The sequence below is a fragment of the Meles meles genome, chromosome 7, assembly GCF_922984935.1.
Source record: "Meles meles chromosome 7, mMelMel3.1 paternal haplotype, whole genome shotgun sequence".
Classification (NCBI taxonomy): Eukaryota; Metazoa; Chordata; class Mammalia; order Carnivora; family Mustelidae; genus Meles; species Meles meles.
Genome location: NC_060072.1, coordinates 54,334,671 through 54,361,595, shown reverse-complemented (window position 1 = coordinate 54,361,595; position 26,925 = coordinate 54,334,671). Strand labels below are relative to the sequence as shown.

The window sequence follows — 26,925 nt, the reverse complement described above, 5'->3', positions numbered from 1 at the left end:
AATTTTGCCCTGTTATTATGACTTCAAGAGAAAGGAATTGGCATAGGAGATACCAGAGTATGCTAAGTGTGCTGAAAAGTGTTGTGTGCCCTCACTATGACTAGCTGTAGGAGAAATGGAAATCCCATAAAACAGAATATACGGTATCTTCATACTTTGTCCAGCAATATGGTTCCTCCCACAGTTTCAATATTGCCAGAGGTAAACATCTTTGTATGTTATCTGAATTGATTAAAAAAGTAATACAAATACTATTTTATGGCAAAAATATTGTTCAATTTTAATGTACTGATCATTAATATAGACAAATAAAGATTGCTAAACTTTTATGAGACTGAGGACCTTCAAGATTACTAAACTTTTAAAGAGAAAATCACCAAATGATCAGAACTCTCAAAAGAAAATTAATTGATCAAAGACAAAATTTCCAAATAAAAGTGATCGGACTTCTAAGAATAATCTTGAGAAAATGCTTTTGTGTATATAGTTAAATCTTTCTTCATCTCAACTGGTGCTACTCTGGCAAAACAAAACAAAACAAAAGAACAAAACACCAGAAGATGTGCCTAGGTAGTTCAGAAGATTTAGCAGGGAACTCTTGATTTTGGCTCAGGTTATGAATTCAAGGTCCTGGGATCAAACACTGCCTCTTCTCCTAACTCAGTGGGAAGTCTGCTTGAAGATTCTCTCTCCTTCTCCCTCTGCCCTTCCCTGCCCCCACTCGCCCTCTCTCTCTCTCTAAGATAAACAAATATTTAAAAAAAAAACTAACTAGAATAAACTGCAGGGTAATGATTGAAGAGTTAACATCTGAATCCCTCTCCCTTCAGAAATATTCAGCATTAGGGTGCCTGGGTGGCTCAGTGAGTTAAAGCCTCCTCCTTCAGCCCATATGTGATCGCAGGGTCCTAGGATCGAGCCCCACATTGGGCTCTCTGCTTAGCAGGGAGTCTGCTTCCTCCTCTCTCTCTCTCTGCCTGCCTCTCCACCTACTTGTGATCTCTGTCAAATAAATATATAAATATATAAAAAAGAAATATTCAGCATAAATAAGAAACAGAATATAAGAAACAAGGTATGGGGGAAGGGAAATGTCCTTAAAACCATCAGAAAGATTGATATTTTACAATAACTGTGATGAAATTTGAAAAAGTCAAGACATAGCATAATGTATAAACATGTTAAATCACTAAGTCGTATGCCTGAAACTAATTTAACATTGTCTGTCAATAATACTCAAATTAAAAAAAAAGGGGGGGAGTCACCTGTGTGACTCAGTCAGTTAAACATCTGCCTTCAGCTCAGGTCATGGTCCCAGGGTCCTGGGACTGAGTCCCGCATTGGAATCTCAATTCAGTGGGTAGCCTACTTCTCCCTCTCCCTCTGCCTGCTGTTCCCCCTACTTGTGCTCTCTCTCTCTCTCTCTCTCTGTGTGTCAAATAAATAAATAGAATCTTAAAAAAATAAAAAATAAAAATAAATTTATTAATTAAAAAAAGAATTCTAGAAATGAAAAAAAAACCATTTAAATGAAAAATCAATGGCCTAAATAACAAACTAGAAACATTTAGGGACATTAAGGAAGGCACATGATATAATGAGCACTGGGTACTATATAAGACTGATGGGAGGTGAGAGGCAAGATGGCAGAGGAGTAGCAGACTGAAATGACATTAGATCCCAGGAGTTCAGCTGGATAGTTATTAAACCATTCTGAGCACCTACAAACTCAACAGGAGATAGAAGAGAAGAAGAGCAGCAATTCTAGGAACATAAAATCAACCACTTTCTGTAAGATAGGACGTACTGAGAAGTGAATCTGAAGCAATGGGAAGATAGACCATGGGGTAGGGGGATGGCTCCCAGCAAGTGGTAAAGCACTGGAGCACAAAATCAGAATGCTTAGAAGTCTGCTCCACTGAAGGACATCACTCCAGAGGCTAAGCAGGAGTGGAGCCCTTGCAGGGACAGTGTGGTCTCAGCACCCAGGGGGTCACAGAGAGATTGGGAGTGTCTGAGTGTGGCAGAGCTCCCAGGTATCAGAGCGGGGAAGCTAACTACAGAGACAGAGCAGAGGAGTGAATTTTCAGATCGGGTTACCTTAAACTGTGATCTAAGGCATAGTCAGACCACTGTGCTTTGAGCAGCGACTCTACAAGTGGCAGATTGGAGGAGACTCACCTTCCTCCTCCAGGAGGAGCAGTGCAGCAGGAATCTGATGGGTTTGGAGACTCCAAAAAGGGACATGTACCAGAGATAGAAATGCTCAGTCACAGGCTGGGTGAGCTTGGAGCACAGCAGGAGACCAGGGAGACAGGAATGATTGACTGCTTATCTCTGAGGATGTACTGAGGAGTGAGGCCATGAGCTCTTGACTCCTATGGGCACGAGATTGGGAGGTCTCCATTTTCATTCCTGTCCTCCAAAGCGATATGAAAAGCATTCAGGGAACAAAAGCTCAGAGAGTGAACCAGAGCAGATTACTTAGCCCAGTCTCTGGCAAGCGTAGTGCAATTCTGCCTTGGCCAAAAACGTTTGAGAATCACTTCAACAGGCCCCTCCTGTAGAAGATCAGCAAGAACATCCTGCCAAGACCATATTCACCAATCAAGGAGAACAGTGGAACTCCAGAGCTAGGGGAAATCAGCGCTTAGAATTCATGGCCCATGACCCTTTAGTCTTGCAAAGTTAATTTATTTTATTTTATTTTTTTTCTTATTCTATTTTTCAACTTTTCCTCTTTCCTCTTTTAAAGTTTTTTTAACTAGTTTATCTTAACAATACCTTTCTTTAAAAAAATGTTTTTAAACCTTCATTGTTATAGTCATATTTTAATCTCTTCAGTGTATTTAACCTTATTTTTTGTATACATATAGGTTTTTTTTCTAAAAAATTTTGGGATAAAATTTCTTCTAATAGATCAAAATATACCCTAATCTAGCACATGGTTTTGTTCTAGTCTCCAGCCTAAGCACATTCCCTCCTCTTTTTTTTTTTTCTTTTTCCAACCAACTTATCAATTCCTTTTTTAGAATTTTTTTTTAATTTTTATCTTTACAGTCGTATTCCATCCCCTCATTGTGTTTACCCTTCCTTTAATATTTTCTTTCTTTACAATTTTGGGAGGTAGTTTCTTCTAAGAGACCAAAATACACTCAACGTCAAGTGGGGTGGCTCTCTTCTATTCACCAGTCTAATCTTTCTCTCTATCTATCTATATATCTAATTTTTTATTTTTTTATTTTTATTTCTTTTTTCTGCCCTATTCATCAGTATAATATATATAATATATATAAATATATTATATATATAAAAGTTATACATATATATAATTTTTTTTTATTTTTAAATTTTTATTTCTTTTTTCCCCCTTTCTTCTCCCCCCAGTTTTGGATCTCTTCTGATTTGGTTAGCATACATTTTTCTGGGGGTCTTTGCCACCCTTTCAGTATTTTATTCTCTCATTCATGTACTCTTATCTGGATAAAATGACCGGGTGGAAAAACTCACCAAAAAAAAAAAAGAAGAAGAAGAAGAAGAACAAGAAGCAGAACTGACAGCTAGGGACCTAATCAATGCAGTCATTGGTAATATGTCAGAACTAGAGTTCAGAACAACGATTTTCAAAGTGCTAGCTGGGCTTGAAAAAGGCATGGAAGATATTAGAGAAATCCTGTGTGGAGAAATAAAATCCCTTTATGGAGAAATAAAAGAACTAAAATCTAACCAATTTGAAATCAAAAAAGCTATTAATGAGGTGCAATCAAAAATGGAGGCTCTTACTGCTAGAAAAACCTAAAATCTTTAAAGAATTTATCAAACTCAACACCCAAACAACAAATAATCCAATCAAGAAATGGGCAAAGGATGTGAACAGACATTTCTGCAAAGAAGACATCCAGATGGCCAACAGACACATGAAAAAGTGCTCAAAATCACTTGACATCAGGGAAATACAAATCAATATCACAATGAGATATCACCTCACACCAGTCAGAATGGCTAAAATTAACAAGTCAGGAAATGACAAATGTTGGAGAGGATGCAGAGAAATGGGAACCCTCCTACACTGTTGGTGGGAATGCAAGCTGGTGCCTCTAGAGCTACCCTATGACCAGTAATTGCACTACTGGATATTTAACCTAAAGATATAAATGTAGTGATCCAAAGGGGCATGTGCACCCAAAAATTTATAGCAGCAATGTCCACAATAGCCAAACTATGGAAAAAGCCTAGATTTCCATCAACAGATGAATGGTTAAAGAAGATGTGGTATATATATATATATATATATATATATATATATATATATATAATGCAGCCATCAAAAGAAATAAAATCTTGCCATTTGCAATAATGTGGATCGACCTAGAGGGTATTATGCCAAGTGAAATAAGTCAATCAGAGAAAGTCAATTATCATATGACCTCCCTGAGAGGCAGAGTGGGGGGTTTGGGAGGTAAGGAAGGAAAAAATGAAACAAGATGGGATCAGGAAGGAGACAAACCATTAAAAACTCTTAATCTCACAAAACAAACTAAGCGTTTGTGAGGGAGGGGTGTGGAGAGGGTGGTTGGGTTATGGACATTGGGGAGGGTATGTGCTATGGTGAGTGCTGTGAAGTGTTTAAGCCTGACGATTCACAAACCTGTACCCCTATGACAAATAATACATTATATGTTAATAAAATAAATAAATAAATAAATAAAATTAAGAAAACAACAATAACAAAAAAAGGAAAAATGAATATGAATCATCTGATTTCAGAAGGGTCTGTGAACCATGATAGCTTATGAAAAGTACCTGTTAAAATTAGAAATTTTGAGAGAGGACAGTAGAAAAATAGGCAGTTAAGATGAGGTTACCATGCAAAAGATCCAGTTTCAAACATATGTAAATAGTCTATGTAAAGACTCCCACAGTTAGAAGAGAAACTTTATGCTCTAAATTTCCACAGATCTTTAAATCTGCATTTTATAATCTGATTTTTTGTGACTGTTATATTTGGGGTTAACTTAGCATTAAACAGAAGTGAAAAAAAAAAAAAAAAAGACCGATGCATCACTAATCTCTACCTCTGGAACCAATAACACATTATATGTTAATTAATTGAATTTAAATTTAGAAAAAATAAAGACTCGATTAAGCCTTTTCTTCCAACTGAAAGTATATTTCTAGTGATGACATTTATAGCTATACTTGGCAATTGAGATTTAAATACATTTTCTTTTTCAAACAAACAAAAAGAAACATTTAGGGAGAAAGTAAGTGAATTGAAAGAACAATTGAAGACGAGAAAACAAGGTAGAAACTATGAAAGATTCTCAAATATGAAGGATAGCCTTTGAAGATTAGATTGTAACAATAGGAAAAATTCAGATAAGTGATAATGAAAGAGAGCACACATGATTGTAGTCAGTATTGGTGCACCTGACTGATAGCACACACATTCAAGAAACACAGTTCATCGCTATCAGAAAAGATAATTTAATGAACACCCGGCTGCATCACAGTAAATTTATTTCTAATTCCTGTCTTTCCATTTTCCTTTAAAGCTTCCACAAATTATATTTTTTCCCCAACAGTACACTGAAACTATTCTCTATTTTTTAAGTCCAGTAATAAACTGTCATCTTACTTGCATTAGCAGCAGTATTACACACTGTAGTTCATTAATTTCTTCTTGAAACGTTTTCTTTACTTGGTACCCAGGGCAATGCATTTTCTTGTTTTTTTTTTTTTTTAATTCCTATCTCATCACTATTGGACATACGCTTTATGTCCAGAAGTTCAGCCACCATTATCCCCTTCCCTAAATTGGTTATTCTAGATCCTCAGATTAGTGACGCCAACATTTCACTTGGCAAAATCTAGACGCATATACATCATTCCTGTACTTTTTCTCTCTCCACTCTTCTCTTCACCAATTGTTGGATTTAAAGTCCTCCACTGTGTCAGTTTAGTTCACTAATCAGTGTCATACTCACCATTCCTAACATGACAATTTTGGGTAAAATACATATTTACTTCTAGTTTGTGGCCCATAACTGCTGTTCTTGTTTGTTCTTTATTCCCATTATCAAATCCATTGTCCTCTGAGCAGATTGTCTACCCAAAACATAGAAATCTGAATTTGTTAGTCCTTGCTTAAAACTCCTCAAAGGATTTTTACTACTATATGTTACTATTCAAAAAACATAGCTTTTGGGGCTTGTTTGGGCGCCTGAGTGGCTCAGGCATTGAGTGTCTGCCTTCAGCTCAGGTCATGATCCCAGGGTCCTGGGATTGAGCCCCACATCAGGCTCCCTACTCCATGGGAAGGCTGCTTCTCCCTCTCTCACTCTCCCTGCTTGTGTTCCCTCTCTCGCTATGTCTCTCTCTGTCAAATAAATAAATAAAAATCTTAAAAAAAAAAAGATTATGACTTTTCCTTCTTGCACTCGCTTCTTGTCATTCCAGACTGTTCCAGACTCTATCCTAATCTCCACCTATTCATAACGTCACCTAATAAACCGACAATAATGAACTTCATTTGACTTTCCTGATTTTCCATGCTGTTTTATTTGTAGGCCTATGTCCTTAGGCATTTGGGATAAGTAATGTCCAAAATTTTTTAATTAATTTATTTATTTTTTCAGCATAACAGTACTCATTGTTTTTGCACCACACCCAAGTAATGTCCAAATTTTTTGTCATCTACAAAATTCTAGTATCCTTTCACATTTAGAGTTCTGAAATAAACACGAAATTTATTCAGATACAAGATAAAGAAGTTATAAATGTCATCTTATTGTTTTTGTTTTTTGGGGTTTTTTTAGTGAATGTGGAGATTACCACTGTGGCAGGAAATGTAAGGTTAAATGGCACACAAACAATCAATCAAAGAAAAATAAGTAGGATGCTGACAGAAATTTGAAATCATCTGACTTGTAAGTCATGCTTGTGATTTATTTGAGAACAATTTTGAAAAGAGTTGTTACTTATACAGTTGTTACTTATACAGTTGTTACACTGCTCTTTACTCACAAATTCTAAGTAATAGCATAGGGAAAATTTTTTCTGTCCCATTATAGCATATAAATTGATATTAAACAAAAAAATTAAGTCTCCTAGGAGAGGATGAGAAATTAACGTGGTGAAAATATTTGTGAATAAAATGACATCTGAATAGAATTGCTTATTTTTAGAATTACAGAAAGTTTTATTTGAGATGGGACCAAGAAATTATTTATCCATTAAAAGCTCAGGAAACTGTGCAAACAACATTAGTTAGTTGCCAAGATGGGGACATGTTCTCCCTCCCTTCTCGCCAAAGCATGCATTTAAGATTTTTTGAATCTCTGCCTTGTATTCACCCTATTACAATGTTCTAGTGACATTAGTGTGACATTATATGTGCTTTGCCCACTACATAATCCTTAGCTGAATGTTCTGCATAAATATTTAGTTTTTGAATAAGTATGTTTGCAGATTTCTTACTTAAAAAGAAAAAAAACCTCCAGTACTGTTAGCATAGTGTTATATTAGTTTCAAGTGTACAGTATAGTGACTCATTAACTCCACCCATCTCCCCTCTGGTAACCATCTGTTTGTTCTCTATATTGTTTTCTATTTTGCTTCAATGCGCCCATCCACGCCCAGACTCGGATCTATTTCTCTGTCTTTATTATTTACGTTCTTGCTCTTGTGAATTTTCGAAGTGGTCTTTGGACATGTTTCTTATCAATTCAAACATATTTACCAAAGAGTGAAGGCTACAAAAGTTCCATTGGGTCTTAACCACAGAACTTTTACTTTCATTTCTGGGCAACTGCCCACTATATACCTCTGACCACATCCAGGTTCAATGTCACAGCTTCAAGTGAGCATCCTGCCCCAGAGGACTTTTTCTCACCACAAAGTTGCACTGTGACCTCAACACCTCCTCCCTTTGGGGTACACAGGAAGAGCTTAATATCCCCTCAGGCCATGTAAACCTGCAAAATTGTAGCCAACTGGCCAAGAAGGCCAGTGGATGAGGTCTTGGTGGGCGGTTATTCTCATTTAACAAAAGTAATTTCTGAATAGTTTGTTGAAGTGGTGGTGGGTGTTTTTAAATGACTTGAACCCAGACTATTTGCATAGCTTTGTCATTTTCTTTCCCCAGCAGTTTTAAGAAGTCAGATAAATACGCCCAGGTGAAGTCCATACATATATTTTTGTAGCTGAATTACCATTTCCGCATAAATTTTTGTTGGCTTTATTTCATGTATCAGAAAGTATATTTTCTGAAAGTTATATCACATCCTTTTGTAATTTTGTGTCACCAAAGCATCACTAATGTTCAGCAAATCCTCTATAGATGTTCCAACATGACAGATGCAGAATATGTGCTCAGCATCCAAGAAGAAATTAGAATATCTGTTTACATATTATTTCTTGATACAAGTAAGGTTTTTTAACTCTTCCTCTCCCTTTTTATTTTTATTTTTTTTTAATTCGCCATCCTGGCCTCACACTAGAATATGCCTCTTTAAGACTCCTTTCTTCGGGGGCACCTGGCTGACTCAGTTGGTTAAGTGTCTGTCTTTGGCTCAGGTCATGATCTCAGGGTCCTGGAATCGAGCCCATAATCAATCTCTCTGCTCAGCAGGGAGACTGCTTCCACTCTCTCTCTGCCTGCCTCTCTGCCTACTTGTGATCTCTCCCTTTCTCTCTGTCAAATAAATAAAATCTTTAAAAAAATAAGAAAGAGCCCTTTTACGAAGATGGCGCCAAAAGCTAAGAAGGAAGCCCCTGCCCCCTCCCAAAGCCAAAGCCAAAGCAAAGGTTTTGAAGGCCAAGAAAGCGGTGCTGAAAGGCGTCCACAGTCACAAAAAAAAGAAGATCCGCACATCACCTACATTCCCAGGACCCAAGACTCTGCGTCTCCTAAGGCAGTCCAAATACCCTCGAAAGAGCGCCCCCAGGAGAAACAAGCTTGATCACTATGCCATAATCAAGTTCCCCCTGACTACTGAGTCAGCCATGAAGAAAACAGAAGACAACAACACACTTGTGTTCATTGTGGATGTCAAGGCCAACAAGCACCAGATCAAACAGGCTGTGAAGAAACTCTATGACATTGATGTAGCCAAGGTCAACACCTTAATCAGGCCTGATGGAGAGAAGAAGGCATACGTTCGACTGGCCCCTGACTATGATGCTTTGGATGTTGCCAACAAAATTGGGATCATCTAAACTGAGTCCAGCTGGCTAAATCTAAATACAGTTTTTTCATGATAAAAAAAAATAAGAAAGAAAAAAGAAAAAAATCTGCATTCTTCACACTGTGAGATGTATAAAGTAAGATGACAGTATCACCTGCCTTCAGCTTAGTAACTTCTTTGCAACACTTTCCACAATTCCAGCACCTATATGTCATATATATATATGTATATATATATTATATATATATATATATGTTTTCCATAATGGCTGTACCAGTTTGCATTCCCACCAATAGTGTAAGACTGTTCCCCTTCCTCCACAGGCTCCTTTTGGGTGTGGTAGTCCTCTTTATCATTTTTTAAGGTAAAAAAAATTATGAGTAGCTAAAAACCAGAACACTAAGAAATTAGTTGATTATATTGGTATTTTGGCATAAGATTTGGTTCTAATGTTCTGAGAAATAGAAAGTAATATAATGAGCAATGTTCACAAGGAAAGTAGAGAAAAGGTCCTGTTTAATAGGAGCAGAGATGGTGTGAGATACCACATATATCATAAATGAAGTCATTAACCACAAACTGATAATTGTTGAAGCTATGCATATGAGGGTTCATTATGGAACTTTTATTTTTGTATGCACTTTTTCATTATGGAACTTTTATTTTGTATGCATATGTTTTTATAATTAAAAGGTCATGTGAATACACATACATACATACTGTATATATATACTTGTATGCACTTATGCACTATACTTTATACTTGCATGCACTTATGTGTGTGCATATACTGATATATATTTGTATACATATGGAAGATATCTTTCTATAGTTCCAACTTATATGATATAGCATACTTGATTCCATTCAAATTTATAACAGCATGTTCACAAGATGATTATGAAGTTAACTTAATTTTCTTCTTTATTTTCCCCCACACAGTACTTATAACCATGTTTTAGAACAATTTTCACTTAAAATTCAGAAAGAGATTATCTAATAACACCATGTGTTTCTCAAAACTCTGGGAACCTTCTTATCACTGAATTCATCATTTAAGTCATAAAGTCATGTTTAACGCCTACCATTTATTTCACCACGTAGTGGAATTTTCTGTGCTGTGATGAAGTGGAAGTAGTGTGGTTTGTGCTATGCTTCTTCACAATATGAGATTACAGTAACACTTGCCATATCTTTCTTGGGAATCAGAATTGACTGTACAGCTCTAGTTTTAGTTCTAAAGTGATAGCTCAGGACGTGCCTTAATTTTTCAGTTGTATAGAAGACTTTTATCCAGACGAATCAAGACCTTCCTTCTTTGATCAGGTGTGTTTCTGTGTGTGTCTGTGTTTCTAACAACTGTTTTTCAGGAAATGAGAAATTCTTGAGGTTTCAAACGCAAAAAAGTTTCCAAAAATATTTACACCATAAGGTAACTATAATTGCTTCATTGAGTAGAATTATGGAGATCAAGGAATTCTTACTGCTGAGGTATATACTGGTTTACACTATATTCAGTGGCCAGTAGGCAGGATATATTTACTGAAGAATAAGATGTTATGATGCTGCTAGAAGATGGAGTCTTGTCATTAAACATAACTAGAGGAATCAATCTACATTTGGGATTAAAAGATTGAATTTCCATTTGAATTCACATATAGGAATTTTCTGTTCTTATGCAGGGCACTTACCTTCTGTGATACACGACTTTATTTGCAAAGTGAAAAAAACATATTGTTACTTCCTACTATGATGATCAAATATGAAATAGCTTTTTTTAAATCTATGCACTACGTATATTTATTTAATGGCCATTTTCTCTCTGAAAGCTCTTCTAGACACTGTAAGATGTTACTATATAAATAAACATGAGATTATTTTTCTAATAAAGATGGTGATGATAACTTATAGATGATGATGATGATGATGATAATAATGATGATACTATGGACAGAAGTTGAATTAATATGTACTAGAAACAAACATCCAAAGAATTCATATGTCTTATCCAAATTTGCCTTGCCAAAAATATTGTCACCAAGTAAGATAACTATAAATAGAAAACTAAGGTGTTATCATTCAAGATCAGTGATGGAAAAAATTTTTGATTAAGTAGCTTAATGTAGGTGAATTAAAAACACCTATTGCATTTTTAAATATTTATTTTTTATTTTATAACTAAAAGAAATGCAAAAACTTAATTTTGCCTGGCTTGTATGAATTCTTATTTCCATTTTCCTCTTTATATATATGAACGGTAGTGATATTTTTGTATTCTTATTTTTCTAAAGAAGATATGTCATCTTCAAGATGAAGATTTTGGATTCATCCCTGGAGTAAATAAATAGTCATAATCCAACAATGAACCTGATCCGAGATCGGCGGGCTTGTCCCAACATGGGTATGTGTTTTCCACATAGATGTGTAGGTTAGCCTGTGTCTAATTTTAAGATTTCCAGAATTTGATACAAGTGTACAAGGCATAAGAAAGCAAATTACTCTAATTAATTTATATTCGTTTCATGTTATATTTTAAATGGAGTTTTCAAAAACTTGAAAGCTTTTTTCCTCCTTTCTTTCATTAACTACCTAAAGTAAAATCTTTCACAATTTGAGGTAGCCTGAAATAATGACATCATGAGGATTTGGAGTCAGAAGAATTTTAATCAAACTTTTACTAGTCTCTAGCTTTGAGATCTAGACAACCCACATCTTCTCTGCACTTGAGTTTCCTTTCTCTATCAAACAGAGATGTAAAACATGTTATATGTACGTTAGTCAATTTCTATTTCTAGCATTATATTAAATACAAATATGATTTGGGCCTCCTGTAACATTCAATTTTTTTATCCATAAAATAATACCTACCCTCTTCACATGTTTGATAATTATGTTACATATGGTATGTACAAACAATGCTTTAGTTTAGTTTTAGGTATAAAAGATAATTAATATTAATATTTCATTATGTGAAGTTTTTATGTATTAAGTAATGATTACTATTTCAGGAAGAGAGCAAAGTGGCTTTTCACTTGTTTTGTTCAGAGGCAGGTTATTTGTCTTTATCTTGAAATTTTACACATTATTTGTATGCCCTTCACTGAAAAAAAGGGCAATTACTGTTTACTACATGATTAACATTATTGATTCTAAATGAATGTTATTTTAATTTCACTTTTTAAACCACTCATGACAAGTTGTGTTAATATCCTTTGGTGTTTAGTTCCTTTTTCCCTTTTCTTTCTTTTTTTTTTCCTTTTTTTTTTTTGAGTATAATTTGTGAAGTTATTAACTTAGCAAATGTGGCTCTATGAATTAAACACATGTCTATCTCCCTAGGTCCCTATCTATTTTACTATACACTGTCTTTATTTTAATGTTAGATTTTATTACACACTAAGAATTACCTTATTTTATAGCACAGATCTGCTAAAGACCTTTTGCCATAGAATAAATATAATTTTATTCATATTACAAGTACAAAGATCATAATAATGAAGTAATATAAAACAAAAGTAACTTGATGTTATACTTTAAAAAGGATATGAACAGTATGTCAAGTTAAATATGAAAAACTATGACCAAAGGGACTGAAAGGCTATGACTCCTATTGACCTGAATTGTTTTTCTCTAGAAACGAATGAAGTTCATAATTATAACTTGGGACTGGTAAAGCATGGTACTTCTCCACGATGGAAAAAGAGAAAGTCTACATTAATCACAAGCAAATGTGGAAAAAATCGTAAGTTCAATACTCCATTTGTCTTCTCTCACTATACTGAGGTGAGTGTTGGAATCTATATGATTAGATCAGTGATTAACAGTCAGTTTCTTTTACCTTAATGAGAAAAGCAGAAATGAAATTAACTCTGGTATAATATTGGAATATATAATACAATTAGCAGAAATTGTTCAGCTTAGGATTTTTTTTTTTTTAAACATTTATTTGACAGAGACAGATCACAAGTAGATAGAGAGGCAGGCAGAGAGAGAGAGAGAGAGGGAAGCAGGCTCCCTGCTGAGCAGAGAGCCCTATGTGGGACTTGATCCCAGGACCCCGAGATCATGACCTGAGCCGAAGGCAGCGGCTTAACCCACTGAGCCACCCAGGCGCCCCAGCTTAGGATTTTTTCATGCCCCATAAATGATACTATCATTAACATAGTAAAGACAACTGAGACAGCAGTTTCTTGATTTTTTTTCAAGTTTTTATTTAAATTCCAGTTAGTTAACATATGGTGTAATAATAGTTTAAGGTTTAGAATTTAGTGATTCAGTACTTATATATAACACCTGGTGCTCATTACAAGTGCTCTCCTTAATCCCTAACACCTATCTAGCCCATCTCTCTCACCCATCTACCCTCTGGTAACCATCAGTTTGTTCTCTGTAGGTAAGAGTCTGTTCCTTGGTTTGCCTTTTTTCCCCCTAGGTTCATTTGTTTTGTTTCTCAAATTGCACATATGACTGAAATCATATGGTATTTGTCTTGCTCTGACTGACTGATTTTGTTTGGCATAATACTCTCTAGCTCCACCCACACCATTGCAAATGGCAAGATTTCATTCTTTATGATGGTTGAGTAATATTCTAATATTCTATATATAAAATATATATAATATATATAATATATTATAAAATATATATAATATAATATAAAAATATATATAATATAATATATATAAATATAATATAATATATATATATATATAACTTTTTTATCCATTCATTTTGTCCATTCATCAGTCAATGGACATTTGGGATCTTTCCAAAATTTGGCTAATGTTAATAATGTTGCTGTAAACATCAGGGTGCATATATCCCTTTAAATTAGTATTTTTGTATCCTTTGGGTAAATACCTGGTAGCACAATTGTTGGATTGTAGGATAGTTCTATTTTTAACTTTTTGAGGAACCACCATACTGTTTTCCACAATTTGCATTCTTACCAACAATGCATGAGGGTTACCCTTTCTCCAGTTCCTCACAAATGTCTGTTGTTACCTGTGTTGTCCATTTTAGCCATTTTGACTGGTGTCAGTTGATATCTCATCACAGTTTTGATTTGTATTTCCCTGATAATGAGTAATGTTGGACATCTTTTCATATGTCTGTTGGCCACCTAGATGTCTTCTTTGTAAAATGTCTATTCATGCCATCTGACCATTTTAACTGGGTTATTTATTTTTTGGGTGTTTAGTTTTATAAGTTCTTCATATATGTTGGATATTAACCCTTTATCAAATATGTCATTTGCAAGTATCTTCCTATTCTGTAGGTTGTCTTTTAGTTCTGTTGAGTGTTTCCTTCACTATGAAGAAGATTTTTATTTTGATAAGTTCCGATAGTTTATTTATGCTTTTGTTTCTCTTGCCTCAGGAGACATACTAGTAGGAAGTTGCTATGGCCAATCTCAAAGAGTTTACTGTCTCTGTTCTCCTGTAGGATTCTCATGGTTTCCTGTCTCACATTTAGGTCTTTCATCAACTTTAAATTTATTTCTGTGTATGGTGTAAGAAAGTGATCCATTTTCATTCTTTTGCATGTTGCTCTCCAATTTTCCCAACACCATTTGTCAAAGAGACTGTCCTTTTTCCATTGGATATTCTTTCTTGCTTTGTCAATGGTTGGTTGGCCATAGAGCTGTGGGTTCATTTCTGGGTTTTATATTCTGTTCTATTAATCTATGTGTCTATTTTTGTGCCAGGACCATACTGTCTGGATAACTACAGGTTTGTAATATAACTGGAAATCTGGAATTGTAAAGCTTCTAGTTTTGCTTTTCTTTCTCAAGTTTGCTTTGGGTATTCAGGGTCTTTCATGGTTCCATACAGAGTTTAGGATTGTTTGTTCTAGCTCCATGAAAAATGCTTTTGGTATTTGACTAAAGATTACATTGAATGTGAGACAGCAGTTTCTAATTACTGAACAACTAACTTTAAGGAGGGTAAGTGAAATGGAAACAAAAGGGAAAGGAAATACAAAATATCTTTCAGAGTTTTGTTCTTAAAGGTGTGGAAGCAACAGTTTGATTGTCATTCACAGAAATGTTTCAAAATGTACAGAGATAAGCTCTCTGTCTTTTATCAAACCAGAATACCATTGAAAATGGAGCCTGAAATAGTTTACACAGAAAGGAAAACAACAGACTTGTCACTTATGAATCTTCATAAAGTGTTAAAAAATAAATGATTATTTATGAGTGGATTATAGGGAGGGAAATGTGCCATATGTAGTCATCAAAGGGGAAAGCTTATATGATCATATGCATAATGTTGAAAAGGTTTTAGATAAAAATCACTCTGAGTTCTTAATTTAAAAGAACTTAATTTTTAAAATCTCTAATACATAAATACTTTTTTCAAACATATACTTATTCAGAAGTTATCATTATGCTTATTGATAAATGCTAGCTGCATTTTTTTTTACAGATTTTATTTATTTATTTCACAGACAGAGATCACAAGTAGGCAGAGAGGCAGGCAAGGGGTGGGAGGAAGCAGGCTCCCTGCTGAGCAGAGAGCCCCATGTGGGGCTCGATCCCAGGACCCTGGGATCATGACCTGAGCCAAAGGCAGAGGCTTTAACCCACTGAGCCACCCAGGCGACCCTGCATTTTTATTATAGTTAGAAAAGACAAGAATTTTTGCTGTCATTGTTGTTGACTAATAGTAATTGTTCTGCTGGTGCTAGACAACATGAATAACCAAGAAAAAGAAAAAAGCAAATGATGTGAAATTAGAATAAAAAGGAAAAATAAACATTACTTGCAATTATTTGTAATTTAAAATACTTTTAAAGATCCTCAAAAGCTTCATTCAAAAATATGACAAATAATAAGAAAATCTGATATGAGGACTCAATTGAAGATAAGATATAAAAATCAATTGCCTTACTAACTAGAAAAATAAGAAAAATGTGATGAAACAAAAATTCCATATATATAAGACCAAAAATTTTTTTAAAAAGAGAGAAATAAACTTTTTAATTAAAAACATTAGAAGTAAAATTATCAAGTTAAAGTTGTATTGACAGGGGTATCTGCGTGACTCAGTGGGTTAAGCCTCTGCGTTCGGCTCAGGTCATGATCCCAGGGTCCTGGAATGGAGCCCCACATTGGGCTCTCTGCTCAGCAGGGAGTCTGCTTCCCCCCTCTCTCTGCCTGCCTCTCTGCCTACTTGTGATCTCTGTCAAATAAATAAATAAAATCTTTAAAAAAAAAGTTGTATTGACAAACATAAAATAAGACATGCATAATGGGAAAAGACATTATAAAGATGTAAATTATCTCCATATATTTATGCATTTAATGTGACTCTATTGAAAGATTAATTACCATATTTTAAACATACAGGTTCTTGAAAAGCTTAAAGTTCTTTTTATTTTTTTTTCTTTTTATTTTTTTTAAAGATTTTATTTATTTATTTGACAGAGAGAGACGCAGCGACAGAGGGAATACAAGCAGGGGGAGTAATAGAGGGAGAAGGAGGCTTCCTGCCAAGCAGGGAGCCCAATATGGGGCTTGATCCCAGGGAGCTGGGATCATGACCTGAGCCAAAGGCAGAGACTTAACCCACTGAGCAACCCAGGTGCCCCCAGTTCTTTTTATTTTAAAGTTCTTAAGGTACATATAAAGTGTAATGATAACCAAAATATTTTGAAAAAGAAATGTAATATATATTGTGGGTACTGTGAAAAACTCAAGCATATTGCAAAACTAAGGGAATTTTACATATAGTTTGAATAGAAAATGCATAAAGAATATAGGAATAAATGAAAATACAAATATGAGTGTATTACATGCTAAAGGTGGTATTTCATAGCAATGAGAACACATTGATTTATTCAGTAAATGATGTTAGAAAAATTCAGTGCCCAATTTGGAAAAAAAATTTTAATTTAAGTTCCTACTTTATTTATTACACACACACACACACACACACACACCAAATAGGTCAAATAAGAAAGGAAACCATATAACATGAGGACACATGAGTTCAACATACTTTATAAACTAAGAATAATGAAGACATTTTATCATATCCCAAAAAAATCAGTCATAAAGGAAAATTTGATCAAGGTAACCATTACACATTCAATACTCCCACAATTTCATAATGTTAAAGCAGAAATATCTGAGATGTGTGTTTGCAAAACATATGGTAAGAAATGAACTAATACCCTTAACCCAAAAAGCAAAAAGGAACCAGCTACTCAATACAAACGAGAATTATCAGAGAAACAAAATAAAAACATTATTTAACCATAGTAAAAGATGCCCAATCTTATTCATAACAGGAAAAACAGAAAAATAGGAAAAAAATAACAGAATTTAAATTAAAAATATTGCCTATAAGGTTTATATATTTTAAAATGCGAATAATATTTACTGCAGAGAAGATGTGAGCAAACAGGCTTTTAAATTTATTTTTGGTACTACATAAATTGGTATTTCTTCTTTGGACTGAAAATTTCAATCAGTACAAAAATTTTAAATGCAAATGCCCTTTGACTCAGCAATTACTCTCAGGTATTTCTCTTAGAGAGGAACTCAAAAATATACGCAGATGTGTATAAAATATTATTCATATTGTTATATCTAATAGCAAAACTCAGAAACATTTTAAATACATGTTGGAAAAAATTAAGTTTGTCAATAGATTTTGTCCACCTATCAATGAAATACAATGAAAGCAACTATTTATAAAATTTTGACTTTATAAGACATGATAGAGAATAATCACTAAGATATTTTCTTAAGCAAAAAAAAAAAAAAAAATCATGAAGTATTTTCCACAGTTTCTTCAATGTGTTTTTAAAAAGGGATTGAAGGGAAATGTCTACATTTATTATTGTATCTACATAAAAATATTTTTAAAATTATAGCCATGATTTATTCTATGGAGGAAACTGGAGAACTTTTAGAGAGAAACAGTAGGGAGTATGCATTACTGTAGTCTTTTTTTTTTTTTTAATCACCTGCAAAGTACTTATTTCACTTGTTCTAAGTAAAAGTACTGATGTCCCTCCCCCCTAAAAAACACTCATAACATTTATATCAAACATGAACATACCAAACTTTTTAATATTTATTTTCTATTCTTTCTCATTTTTTTTTTTTTGACAGCATCTCCATTTTTTGTAGCCCGTGCCATTGCTATAGCTATGGGAATCCATTTCATTATAATGGTAATGATATGTGGAGCCATATTCATACATTGTAAGTGATAGTAGAGAAGTAGATAGAACATTCTTGACCTAATGATTGTAATGCATTACTTTGATTAGTATTCAGAAATACAGAGACACAAACTAGCAATATTGTATGTGTCTTTATGTTTTTGCTATTAGTGTAAAAATGTGTCAACTACTTTTGCTAGGACTATTTACTAATAACCTTTTAATTTTTTTTATTATTGAACTGTGTTTTACATATAATGCTATATTAGTTTTAGGTGTACAACATAGTGATTCAACAATTCTATACATTACTCAGTGCTCACAATGATGAATGTAATCACCATCTGTCACTATACATTGTTATTATATTTTTTACTATATTCCCTATGCTGTACTTTTCATCTTCATGACTTACTTATTCTATAACTGGAAGTTTGTACCTCTTAATCCTCTTAATTATTTTAATAGCATTATTCAACCAAGAAGCTCCAATTTCTTTGCAAGGTAAGTGAAAGTTTTCTAATATTTGAAGCACAGATTACATGAATCTCTATATAATTGAGCATAAGCATGTATCCAATGTTATTAACAAGAGAATGTATGAGAAAATGATTAATTCTTGTCCATAATCCATAATATCCCCAAATTTTTATTTTTTAACAATGAAAGAGTGCTTCTAAAAAAGCAGAAGATACTTGGTTTTGGCATCTGTCTCTCTTTATAAATGTGTAAAGATATGTCATTGGAGGTGATCCAATTGGTTATCTGGAGTGTTAAAGTTACAATAAAAGAGTATTTAACCTGTCTAGACAAAATCTGCTACAATCTTCAGACTTATACAGAATTAATAATATGTTCTCTCTTTCTAGAAAGTTATTGTGGTCCATGTCCTAAAAACTGGATATGTTATAAAAATAACTGTTACCAATTTTTTAATGAGAGCAAAAACTGGTACCAGAGCCAAGCTTCTTGTATGTCTCATAATTCCAGTCTCCTGAAGATATACAGCAGAGAAGATCAGGTTGAGTATTTGTTTTAATTTCCCTTATTATACTCAGTCCTAACATGGGAGGCAACTCACTGAAATATGAACCTGAAACATAAGAGAGACACTAAGACTCAGATATATCCATCCTAAAATTTTTCGCATCGAAAATAAGAATGCACAGGGCACTGGGGTGACTCAGTTGGTTAAGCATCTGCCTTCAGCTCAGGTCATGATCCTAGGGTCCTGGGATGGAGCCCTGCATCAGGCCCCCTGCTCAGTGGAGAGCCTGCTTCTCCCTCTCCCTCTACCTCCTCTGCCCCACAACTTGTGTGCTCCCCTCATCTCAAACAGATAGTCTTTTTTTTTAAATAAAAATTTAAAATTTAAAAAAATAAGTAAAAATAAGAAAGCACAGAAATTTTAGGTATTATGTGCAGTGTTTAAGTGAGAATTAGGCTAGAGGACAGAATGCATTTCCCCAAGCGTGGTGAAAAAATGATTAAATGATTATAGCTTTGTATTAATTAAAATTCTTAGCACTGATTTTATGTGTGGTCTCAAACAGGACTTCTTTAAATTAGTGAAATCATACCATTGGATGGGACTAATACAAATTCCAACAAATGGATCTTGGCAGTGGGAAGATGGCACCATTCTCCTACAGAACCAGTAAGTCTTAAGGAGTCTATTTGTGGGTTTGTCTCTAAGCTCTCCCTATGGTCATTCAAGATAATGTTATTTCACACAATGCCAGGATGTTCCCATATTCTAATAGATTCAGCAAAAGACCCTGAGGGCCTAAATTTAGGAGATTATAGACAGAGCAGCCAATACCAATTATAATGAGTAACATTGTTTGCTATGTGCTAAGTACTGCACAAGGTAAATCTAATACTATGCCCGTTTCACAGATGAAGAGACTAAAGCAGAGAAGTTAAGTATCAAACTCATATTCTTTCTAGAAGTTTCACCTGCAAAACTTTCACTTTGCACCCTTGTAATCTCTCCTTCTTACCCCTTTCTGCCCAGCTCTTTCTGACCCCAGACAACTAACCTACTTTATGTCACTATAGATTAGTTAGCAATTTATAGAATTTAATATAAATGGATTTCTGCCATATGTGCCATTCTTATGTCTGGCTTTCTCACCCAGCATAGTTATTTTGGATTCAGCCACATCATAGCATGTATGAAGGATTAATTTATTTTTGTTCCTGGAGGTATTCCATTTATGAGTCACTCAATTTGCTTTTCCTTTCCTCTGTTGATGGATAGATAGGTAGTTTCCAGTTGTTGACTATTAGCAATAAAGCTACTTGCTATGAATATTTGTGTACAAGTCTGTATGAACATAGGCTTTCTTTTCTCTTACATTTATATGTAAGAGTAGAATGGTTGGGTAATATAATAAGTATGTGTTTGACTTTTTAAGAACTTGCCAAACTATTTTCCAAAGTAACTGTGCCATTTTACATTCCTACTAGCAGTGTATGAGAGTTCTAGTTGCTCTCCATCCTGGTCTACACTTGTTACATCCCTGACATTTTAGCCATTCTCATAGGTGTGTAGTGGTATCTCATTGTGGTTTTAACTTGCATTTCGCTAGTAACTAATAATGACGAACATCTTTTTTGTGTGTATTTACCATTTATTTTTCAATTTTCTATTTCATTCATTTCTGCTCCCCACTTCCACTATATTTCTTTCAGTATTCACTCACATAGGCTCCTCATTCAACCTTCAGCTGTATTAAAGGACTCGCATTTATCTATCCTCTAAAGAAAAGAGAAAGAAAATCACCATAGTTTCTTGTAGTGAAAACTGATCTATTGGTTTGAAAATTTTTTTCCTAATAGAAACATTCAGGCTACAAATATGTAAGATAATTTTGCAACATCCTCACATGTTTTGAGGTACTATGTTTTCATTTTTATTCACTTCAAAATAGCTTCTAAATTCCCATTTGCATTCTTCTTCGATCCATGGATTATTCAGAAGTGTGTTATTTAGTTTCCAACATTTGGAATTTTCCAGAGATTTTTCTTTTACTGAGTTCTAATTTAGTTCCATCTTAATCAAAGAACATACTTTGTATGACTTGAATCCACTTAAATTTATTTAGATTAGTTTTATGGACCTGACTATGGTCTGTTTTCCAAACGTTCAATGTAACTTGAACAGAATGTGTATTACACGATTCTTGGGACAAGTGTATTATAATTTCAATCAGGTCAAGTTAGTTGGGAGTATTGCTCCAGTCTTCCATATCCTTTCTGATTTTCTACTTATTCTTTTAATTACTGAGAGACAGATATTGAAATCTTGGAGTATAATTATGGATTTATGTATTGGTGGTATTTCAAAAATTTTTTCCCAAAATATTCTGAAGTTCTATTGATAAGTGTTTGGGTTCATTCAATGAATGAACATTTATCAATGAATGTTTACATTCATTCATTGAATGAATCAAGAAAATTCGTTCTTGATGAATTTATGACTCTTATCATTATGTAATCTTTTTCCATAATGACATTTTGTGCTGTGAAATCTTCCTTTGTCTATTATAAATATAGCCATGTCAGGTTCTCTTTGATTAGTGCTGATGTGGTATTTATTTTGCATTCCTTTCTGTTTAACCTATCTGTGTATTTATATTACAACTAACTTCTATGGACAGAATACTTTTATAGACAGACTACAGTTGGGAGTCTTTTTTCATCAAATCTAATGATCTCTGCCCTTTTGATGAAGTTTAAGACATTCACTTTCTATGTGATTATTTATATCATTTAAGTCTTTATCTTGTTATTTGTCTATTATTTGCCCAATTCGCTGTTTATTAGTTTTAGTGATAAAGTTCAGTGATTCATCAAGTACTGTTCATTATAATGCCCATTGTTCATTACATCAAGTACGTTCCTTAATGCCAATTACCCAACTACTCCATTCCCCCACCCAACTTCCCTCTGGCACCCCAGTTTGTTCCCAATAACTAAGAATCTCTTATGGTTTGCTTCCCTCTCTATTTTCATCTTACTTTATTTTTTCCTTCCCTTCCTGTATGTTCATCTTCTTTTTCTTACATTCCACATATGAGTGAAATCATATGGCATTTCTCTTTCTCTGACTTATTTAGTAACGGTATTATATCACTTATGTATTAGTATAGGATTCTTTCATAGTATCCTTCCATTTCTTCCTTTTAAACTTTGTACTATTTTTTTTCTAGCCTGTTAAGATATAATTAACATATAACATTGTGTAAGTTTAAGGTGCACAATATGATGATTTGATACACATATATATATTGTTCAGTGATTACTACAATAAATGTTAGTTAACACATTTAACACCTTCACTTGACCACAATTTCTATTTATTTATTTTTTTTTTGGTGAGAACATTTAAAATTAACTCTGTTGGCAACGTTCAAGTATATAACACGGTATTGCTAACTATAGTCATGTTGTATACTAGATATAATATCATATGATATGCATATTATTGGACTACATATGTTATATATATAACATATTTACATGTATACATTAGGTTGCTCATCTGAGATCTTTCTGTTCTCTTCATTTAGGCATTTATTCCTATAAAATCCCCTCTTATAACTAATGGCTTTGCTATATTCCATAAGTTTTGGTATATTGTGTTTTCATTTTTGTTCATCTCAAGATACTTTTTGATGTCTCTTTTGATTTCTTTTTTTTTTATGGAGAAATTTTTTTTTTAATTTGTTTATTTACAGCATAACAGTGTTCATTGTTTTGGCATCACACCCAGTGCTCCATGCAGTATGTGCCCTGCCTATTACCCACCACCTGGTTCCTCAACCTCCCACCCCCATCCCCGCCCCTTCAAAACCCTCCGGCTGTTTTTCAGAGTCCATAATCTCTCATGGTTCATCTCCCCCTCCAGTTTCCCTCAACTCCCCTCTCCTCTCCATCTCCCCATGTCCTCCATGTTCTTTGTTATGCTCCACAAATAAGTGAGACCATATGATACTTGACTCTCTCTGCTTGACTTATTTCGCTCAGCATAATCTCTTCCAGTCCCGTCCATGTTGCTACAAAAGTTGGGATTTCTTCTTTAATCCATTGGTTATTTGGGAGCATGCCGCTCAATTTCTGTGTATTTGTGAAATTTTCTGTTTTTTTTCCTGCTATCAATTTCTAGTTTCATACCATTGTGGTCATTAAAAACACCTGATATGATTTTTAACCATAAATTTGTTAGGGCTTGCTTTGTGGCCCAATATATCATCTATCCTGGGGAATATTTCATATGCCCTTAAGAAGAATGTGTAATCTACTTCTGTTGGATTGAATGTTCTGGATTTGTCTGTTAGACCCATTTGGTCTATAGTGTTATTCAAATCTACTGTTTCCTTATTAATTGCCTCATGTCTATTTAATGTTACAAGTACAATATTGAAATTCCCCATGTTACTGTATTGCTATCTCTTTCTCCCTTCAGTTCTGTTAGTAAGTTCTTTATATATTTAGGTGTTCCAATGTTGGGTGAATATATATTTAAAATTGTTTTATCCTCTTGATTAATCAACCCCTTTACTATAATATAGTGATGTTCTTGTCTTCTGTGACTGATTTTGACTTAAAGTCTATTTTGACTGATATAACTATGGCCACACCTACTTGGTTTTGCATGGAATATCACCCACCATTCATTCACTTCTGGCCTATGTGTGTCCTCAAAGTAAGTCTCTTGCAGGCAGCATACTGGTGTATCTCATTTTCAATTCATTTAGCCATCCTATAATATATATTTTTTCCACCTCTAGCTACTTTAATAGTTTTTCTTTATAACTGGATTTGAGAAATTGGATTGTAATATGCCTTAGGTTAGTTTTTTTTTTCCCCTTGTGCTTGTGTTTTGTTGAGACTCTTAGATCTATGAGTTTATAATTTTCAGAAAAATTTAAAAATTTACTACTATTATTTCTTCAAATTCCACCCCCCCCTTTCATTTCTCTTTCCTTTCCCTCAGACACACTACAGTTACAAATACATTAAACAAATTGAAATTGGAATGAAGTTAACTTGTGCTTTTTCTTATATAAAACTATAAAAGTTTTTAATTCTTTATTTCAAGTGTATTTTACTTATTTGAATCTCTAGTTCTGTAGAGATAATAAAAACACCTCAACAACATTAATGCTAATGTCTGGTTAATTAGCTGATTCCTTTCTGTCACAGACAGTTTTATACTCTTCATATGTATCTTTTCATTGAGCACTCTTAAAAACCTCTATAATGGGGTCATTTTTAAATTTGCAGGTAATAAACAGGGTTTTAAAGTGTATAACAATTCACCTACACTATAAAATGATTAATAGTTCTGGTAGGGATTCAAATAAATGTCTTTATTACTCTATAGCCAGAATTACTATTGAATGACCTTTAAAAAATCCCTTCTCAAGGCACCTGGGTGGTTCAGCTGGTTGGGCATCCCAGTCTTGGTTTCAGCTGTGGTCATGATCTCATGGATCATGAGATTAAGCTCCACTTTGGACTCCACCATCAGAGGGGAGTCTGTGAAGATTCTCTCCCTCTGCCCCTCTCTCCCTTTCTCTCCCTCTATCTAAAATAAATAAATAAATCTTTTTAAAAAATCGCTTCTCCTTGATTTTGAAATTCACCTTGCTTCCCTAATGGTTAGTTGGCAGTAATCAATGCATAATCTTTTACTGCCATCTGTTTCTTTCATATCTCCCCTTATATTCATTGTAACAGGTACTACCTATGCTCCTACTTCATCATATATTTGGAATTTGGAGGCCCCAGTATACCTTAAACTTGATGTGGAATGACCTCATTTCTGTATGGCTTGCAATTTTATTTTTGACAAAAACCAGTCTATTCTCCAGAAATACTAATAAAACTTGTTTCACCTTATCTCAGTATTTTCCATGCTTTAAGTGTAAATGTTTGTTTTAGAAGCAAAAGCAAAACAACTAGCAAAATAAATTTCAGTTATGCATGTGATATTTTTTGAGTGTTATTCAATTCCCAGGAACTTTGCAGAGATAATGACAGAGATGAATAGGACACAATTCCTTCAGGGGTTTCACACTTCAGTTAAAGATACGGTTATAAGCAAATAAGTACCATCCAGAATCATCAGTACTCTGGCAGAATGATACAAATGGTATGGGAAAACACACAGAAATGGAAGGAATCGAAAAAAAAAAAAGTGAGATTTAAAAATGAGACCCTAGGGGCACCTGGGTGGCTCAGTGGGTTAAAGCCTCTGCCTTCAGCTCAGGTCATGATCCTGGGGTCCTGGGATCAAGCCCCACGGGGAGCCTGCTTCCTCCTCTCTCTCTGTCTGCCTCTCTGCCTAGTTGTGATTTCTCTCTGTCAAATAAATAAAATATTTTTAAAAAATGAGACCCTAATGTACATAGATTGAGACCAACTAACAGCAGTTACTAAAAATATCTTAATTTTTTCTCCTCTGGTAGCTAACGGTTTCTATATGGACTGAGTCTCTTCTCTTGTCCTTTTGAATACAAACTATCAGACCATGGTCTTTCTCTATTTTTTTGTTCAGATTTACACTGATGTATCCTCACTCTTTCCTTGGCCTTCTATTTCCCACAAGTTCCTGGCAGAATACAAATCATCAGACTCTGAAGCAAAATAGATACACAGATAGAACTATTTCTATATGAAAAAATAAAAAGTAACTATCTCTACGTGGAATGTCTACACACACACACACACATAGATTATATATATATGTACTTATATATATACACAGACATTTCATATACAAAAGAATTTTATAATTATTTCCTTACCAAGTAAATTTGCATATATCCAAAGACGATTGTTTATTTTTACATAAAACATGACATCTGCTGACTTCTAAATTGAATTCTAAGTTCTAATCTATTTGATATGCTTAAAAAATTTAAAAACTTTCATTTCACTCAGGAACATATATCAAGAGATTCCAGACTTCCTAAATTGACTAATTTCCAATGTAGAAAAAATAGTGGCATATAATTCATAATAGAATGAAGTTTTTGCTTTTATAACTGAGTTGGCTATATTTTGCATATCTTTAACTAAGAAAGACTAGGCATGATCCTAAAACCTTCTGAAACAACATTTTTTCAATACCTATATTTAGATTTGTTGTATTGCATTTTTATATTTATGCATTAATAAATATGTATTGTTTGAATTAATTTACATATTAAACATTTAAATATGTGTTAATAAAGTCACAAATATAATTTGTCCTTCTAGATTAACAATGGTTGAAATGCAGAATGGAACCTGTGCAGTTTATGGATCAAGTTTTAAAGGTTATACTGAAAATTGTTCAACTCCAAACACATACATCTGCATGCAAAGGATTGTGTAAATGCTTATCATTTATAAAAAATAAAGAATTCAAGAACATAGAAGCCATTCTTGGGGTGCCAGCGTGGCTCGGTTGGTTAAGGCTCTATCTTTAGCTCAGGTCATGATTGCAGGGGCCCGGGATGAGCCTCAAGTCAAGCTCTCCTCCTGAGCCTGCTTCTCCCTC

The 26,925-nt window shown here is 34.0% G+C and overlaps 1 protein-coding gene and 1 pseudogene across 4 annotated transcripts; both read left to right on the top strand.

Moving 5' to 3' along the window:
* The first annotated feature begins 8,747 nt into the window (after window positions 1–8,747).
* Window positions 8,748–9,219, top strand: LOC123947601 (annotated as a pseudogene).
* Window positions 9,220–10,365: 1,146 nt separating this feature from the next.
* On the top strand, window positions 10,366–26,807 carry KLRK1 (killer cell lectin like receptor K1). Of its 4 annotated transcripts, none has more exons than XM_046013788.1 (8): window positions 10,366–10,514; window positions 11,480–11,589; window positions 12,823–12,930; window positions 18,316–18,408; window positions 18,837–18,872; window positions 19,238–19,389; window positions 19,922–20,025; window positions 25,399–25,581. In XM_046013788.1, the coding sequence occupies exons 2-8, from the start codon at window positions 11,550–11,552 to the stop codon at window positions 25,487–25,489; spliced, it is 624 nt and encodes a 207-aa protein (XP_045869744.1). In that variant the 5' UTR covers window positions 10,366–10,514; window positions 11,480–11,549; the 3' UTR covers window positions 25,490–25,581. The 4 variants fall into 4 exon arrangements, with proteins under 4 accessions (XP_045869744.1, XP_045869743.1, XP_045869742.1 ...); XM_046013787.1 differs by lacking the exon at window positions 25,399–25,581 and adding an exon at window positions 26,643–26,807 and having other exon boundaries at window positions 10,367–10,514; window positions 11,483–11,589; XM_046013786.1 differs by lacking the exon at window positions 25,399–25,581 and adding an exon at window positions 26,643–26,807 and having other exon boundaries at window positions 10,367–10,514.
* Window positions 26,808–26,925: the final 118 nt, after the last annotated feature.

Excerpts from the sequence above, each read along its gene's own strand:
- KLRK1 (XM_046013787.1), top strand. The coding sequence starts at position 11,550 with ATGAACCTGATCCGAGATCGGCGGGCTTGTCCCAACATGG. Across the intron at positions 11,590-12,822 it reads GCGGGCTTGTCCCAACATGG|AAACGAATGAAGTTCATAAT; the intron begins GTATGTGTTTTC and ends GTTTTTCTCTAG. Across the intron at positions 19,390-19,921 it reads TATACAGCAGAGAAGATCAG|GACTTCTTTAAATTAGTGAA; the intron begins GTTGAGTATTTG and ends GGTCTCAAACAG.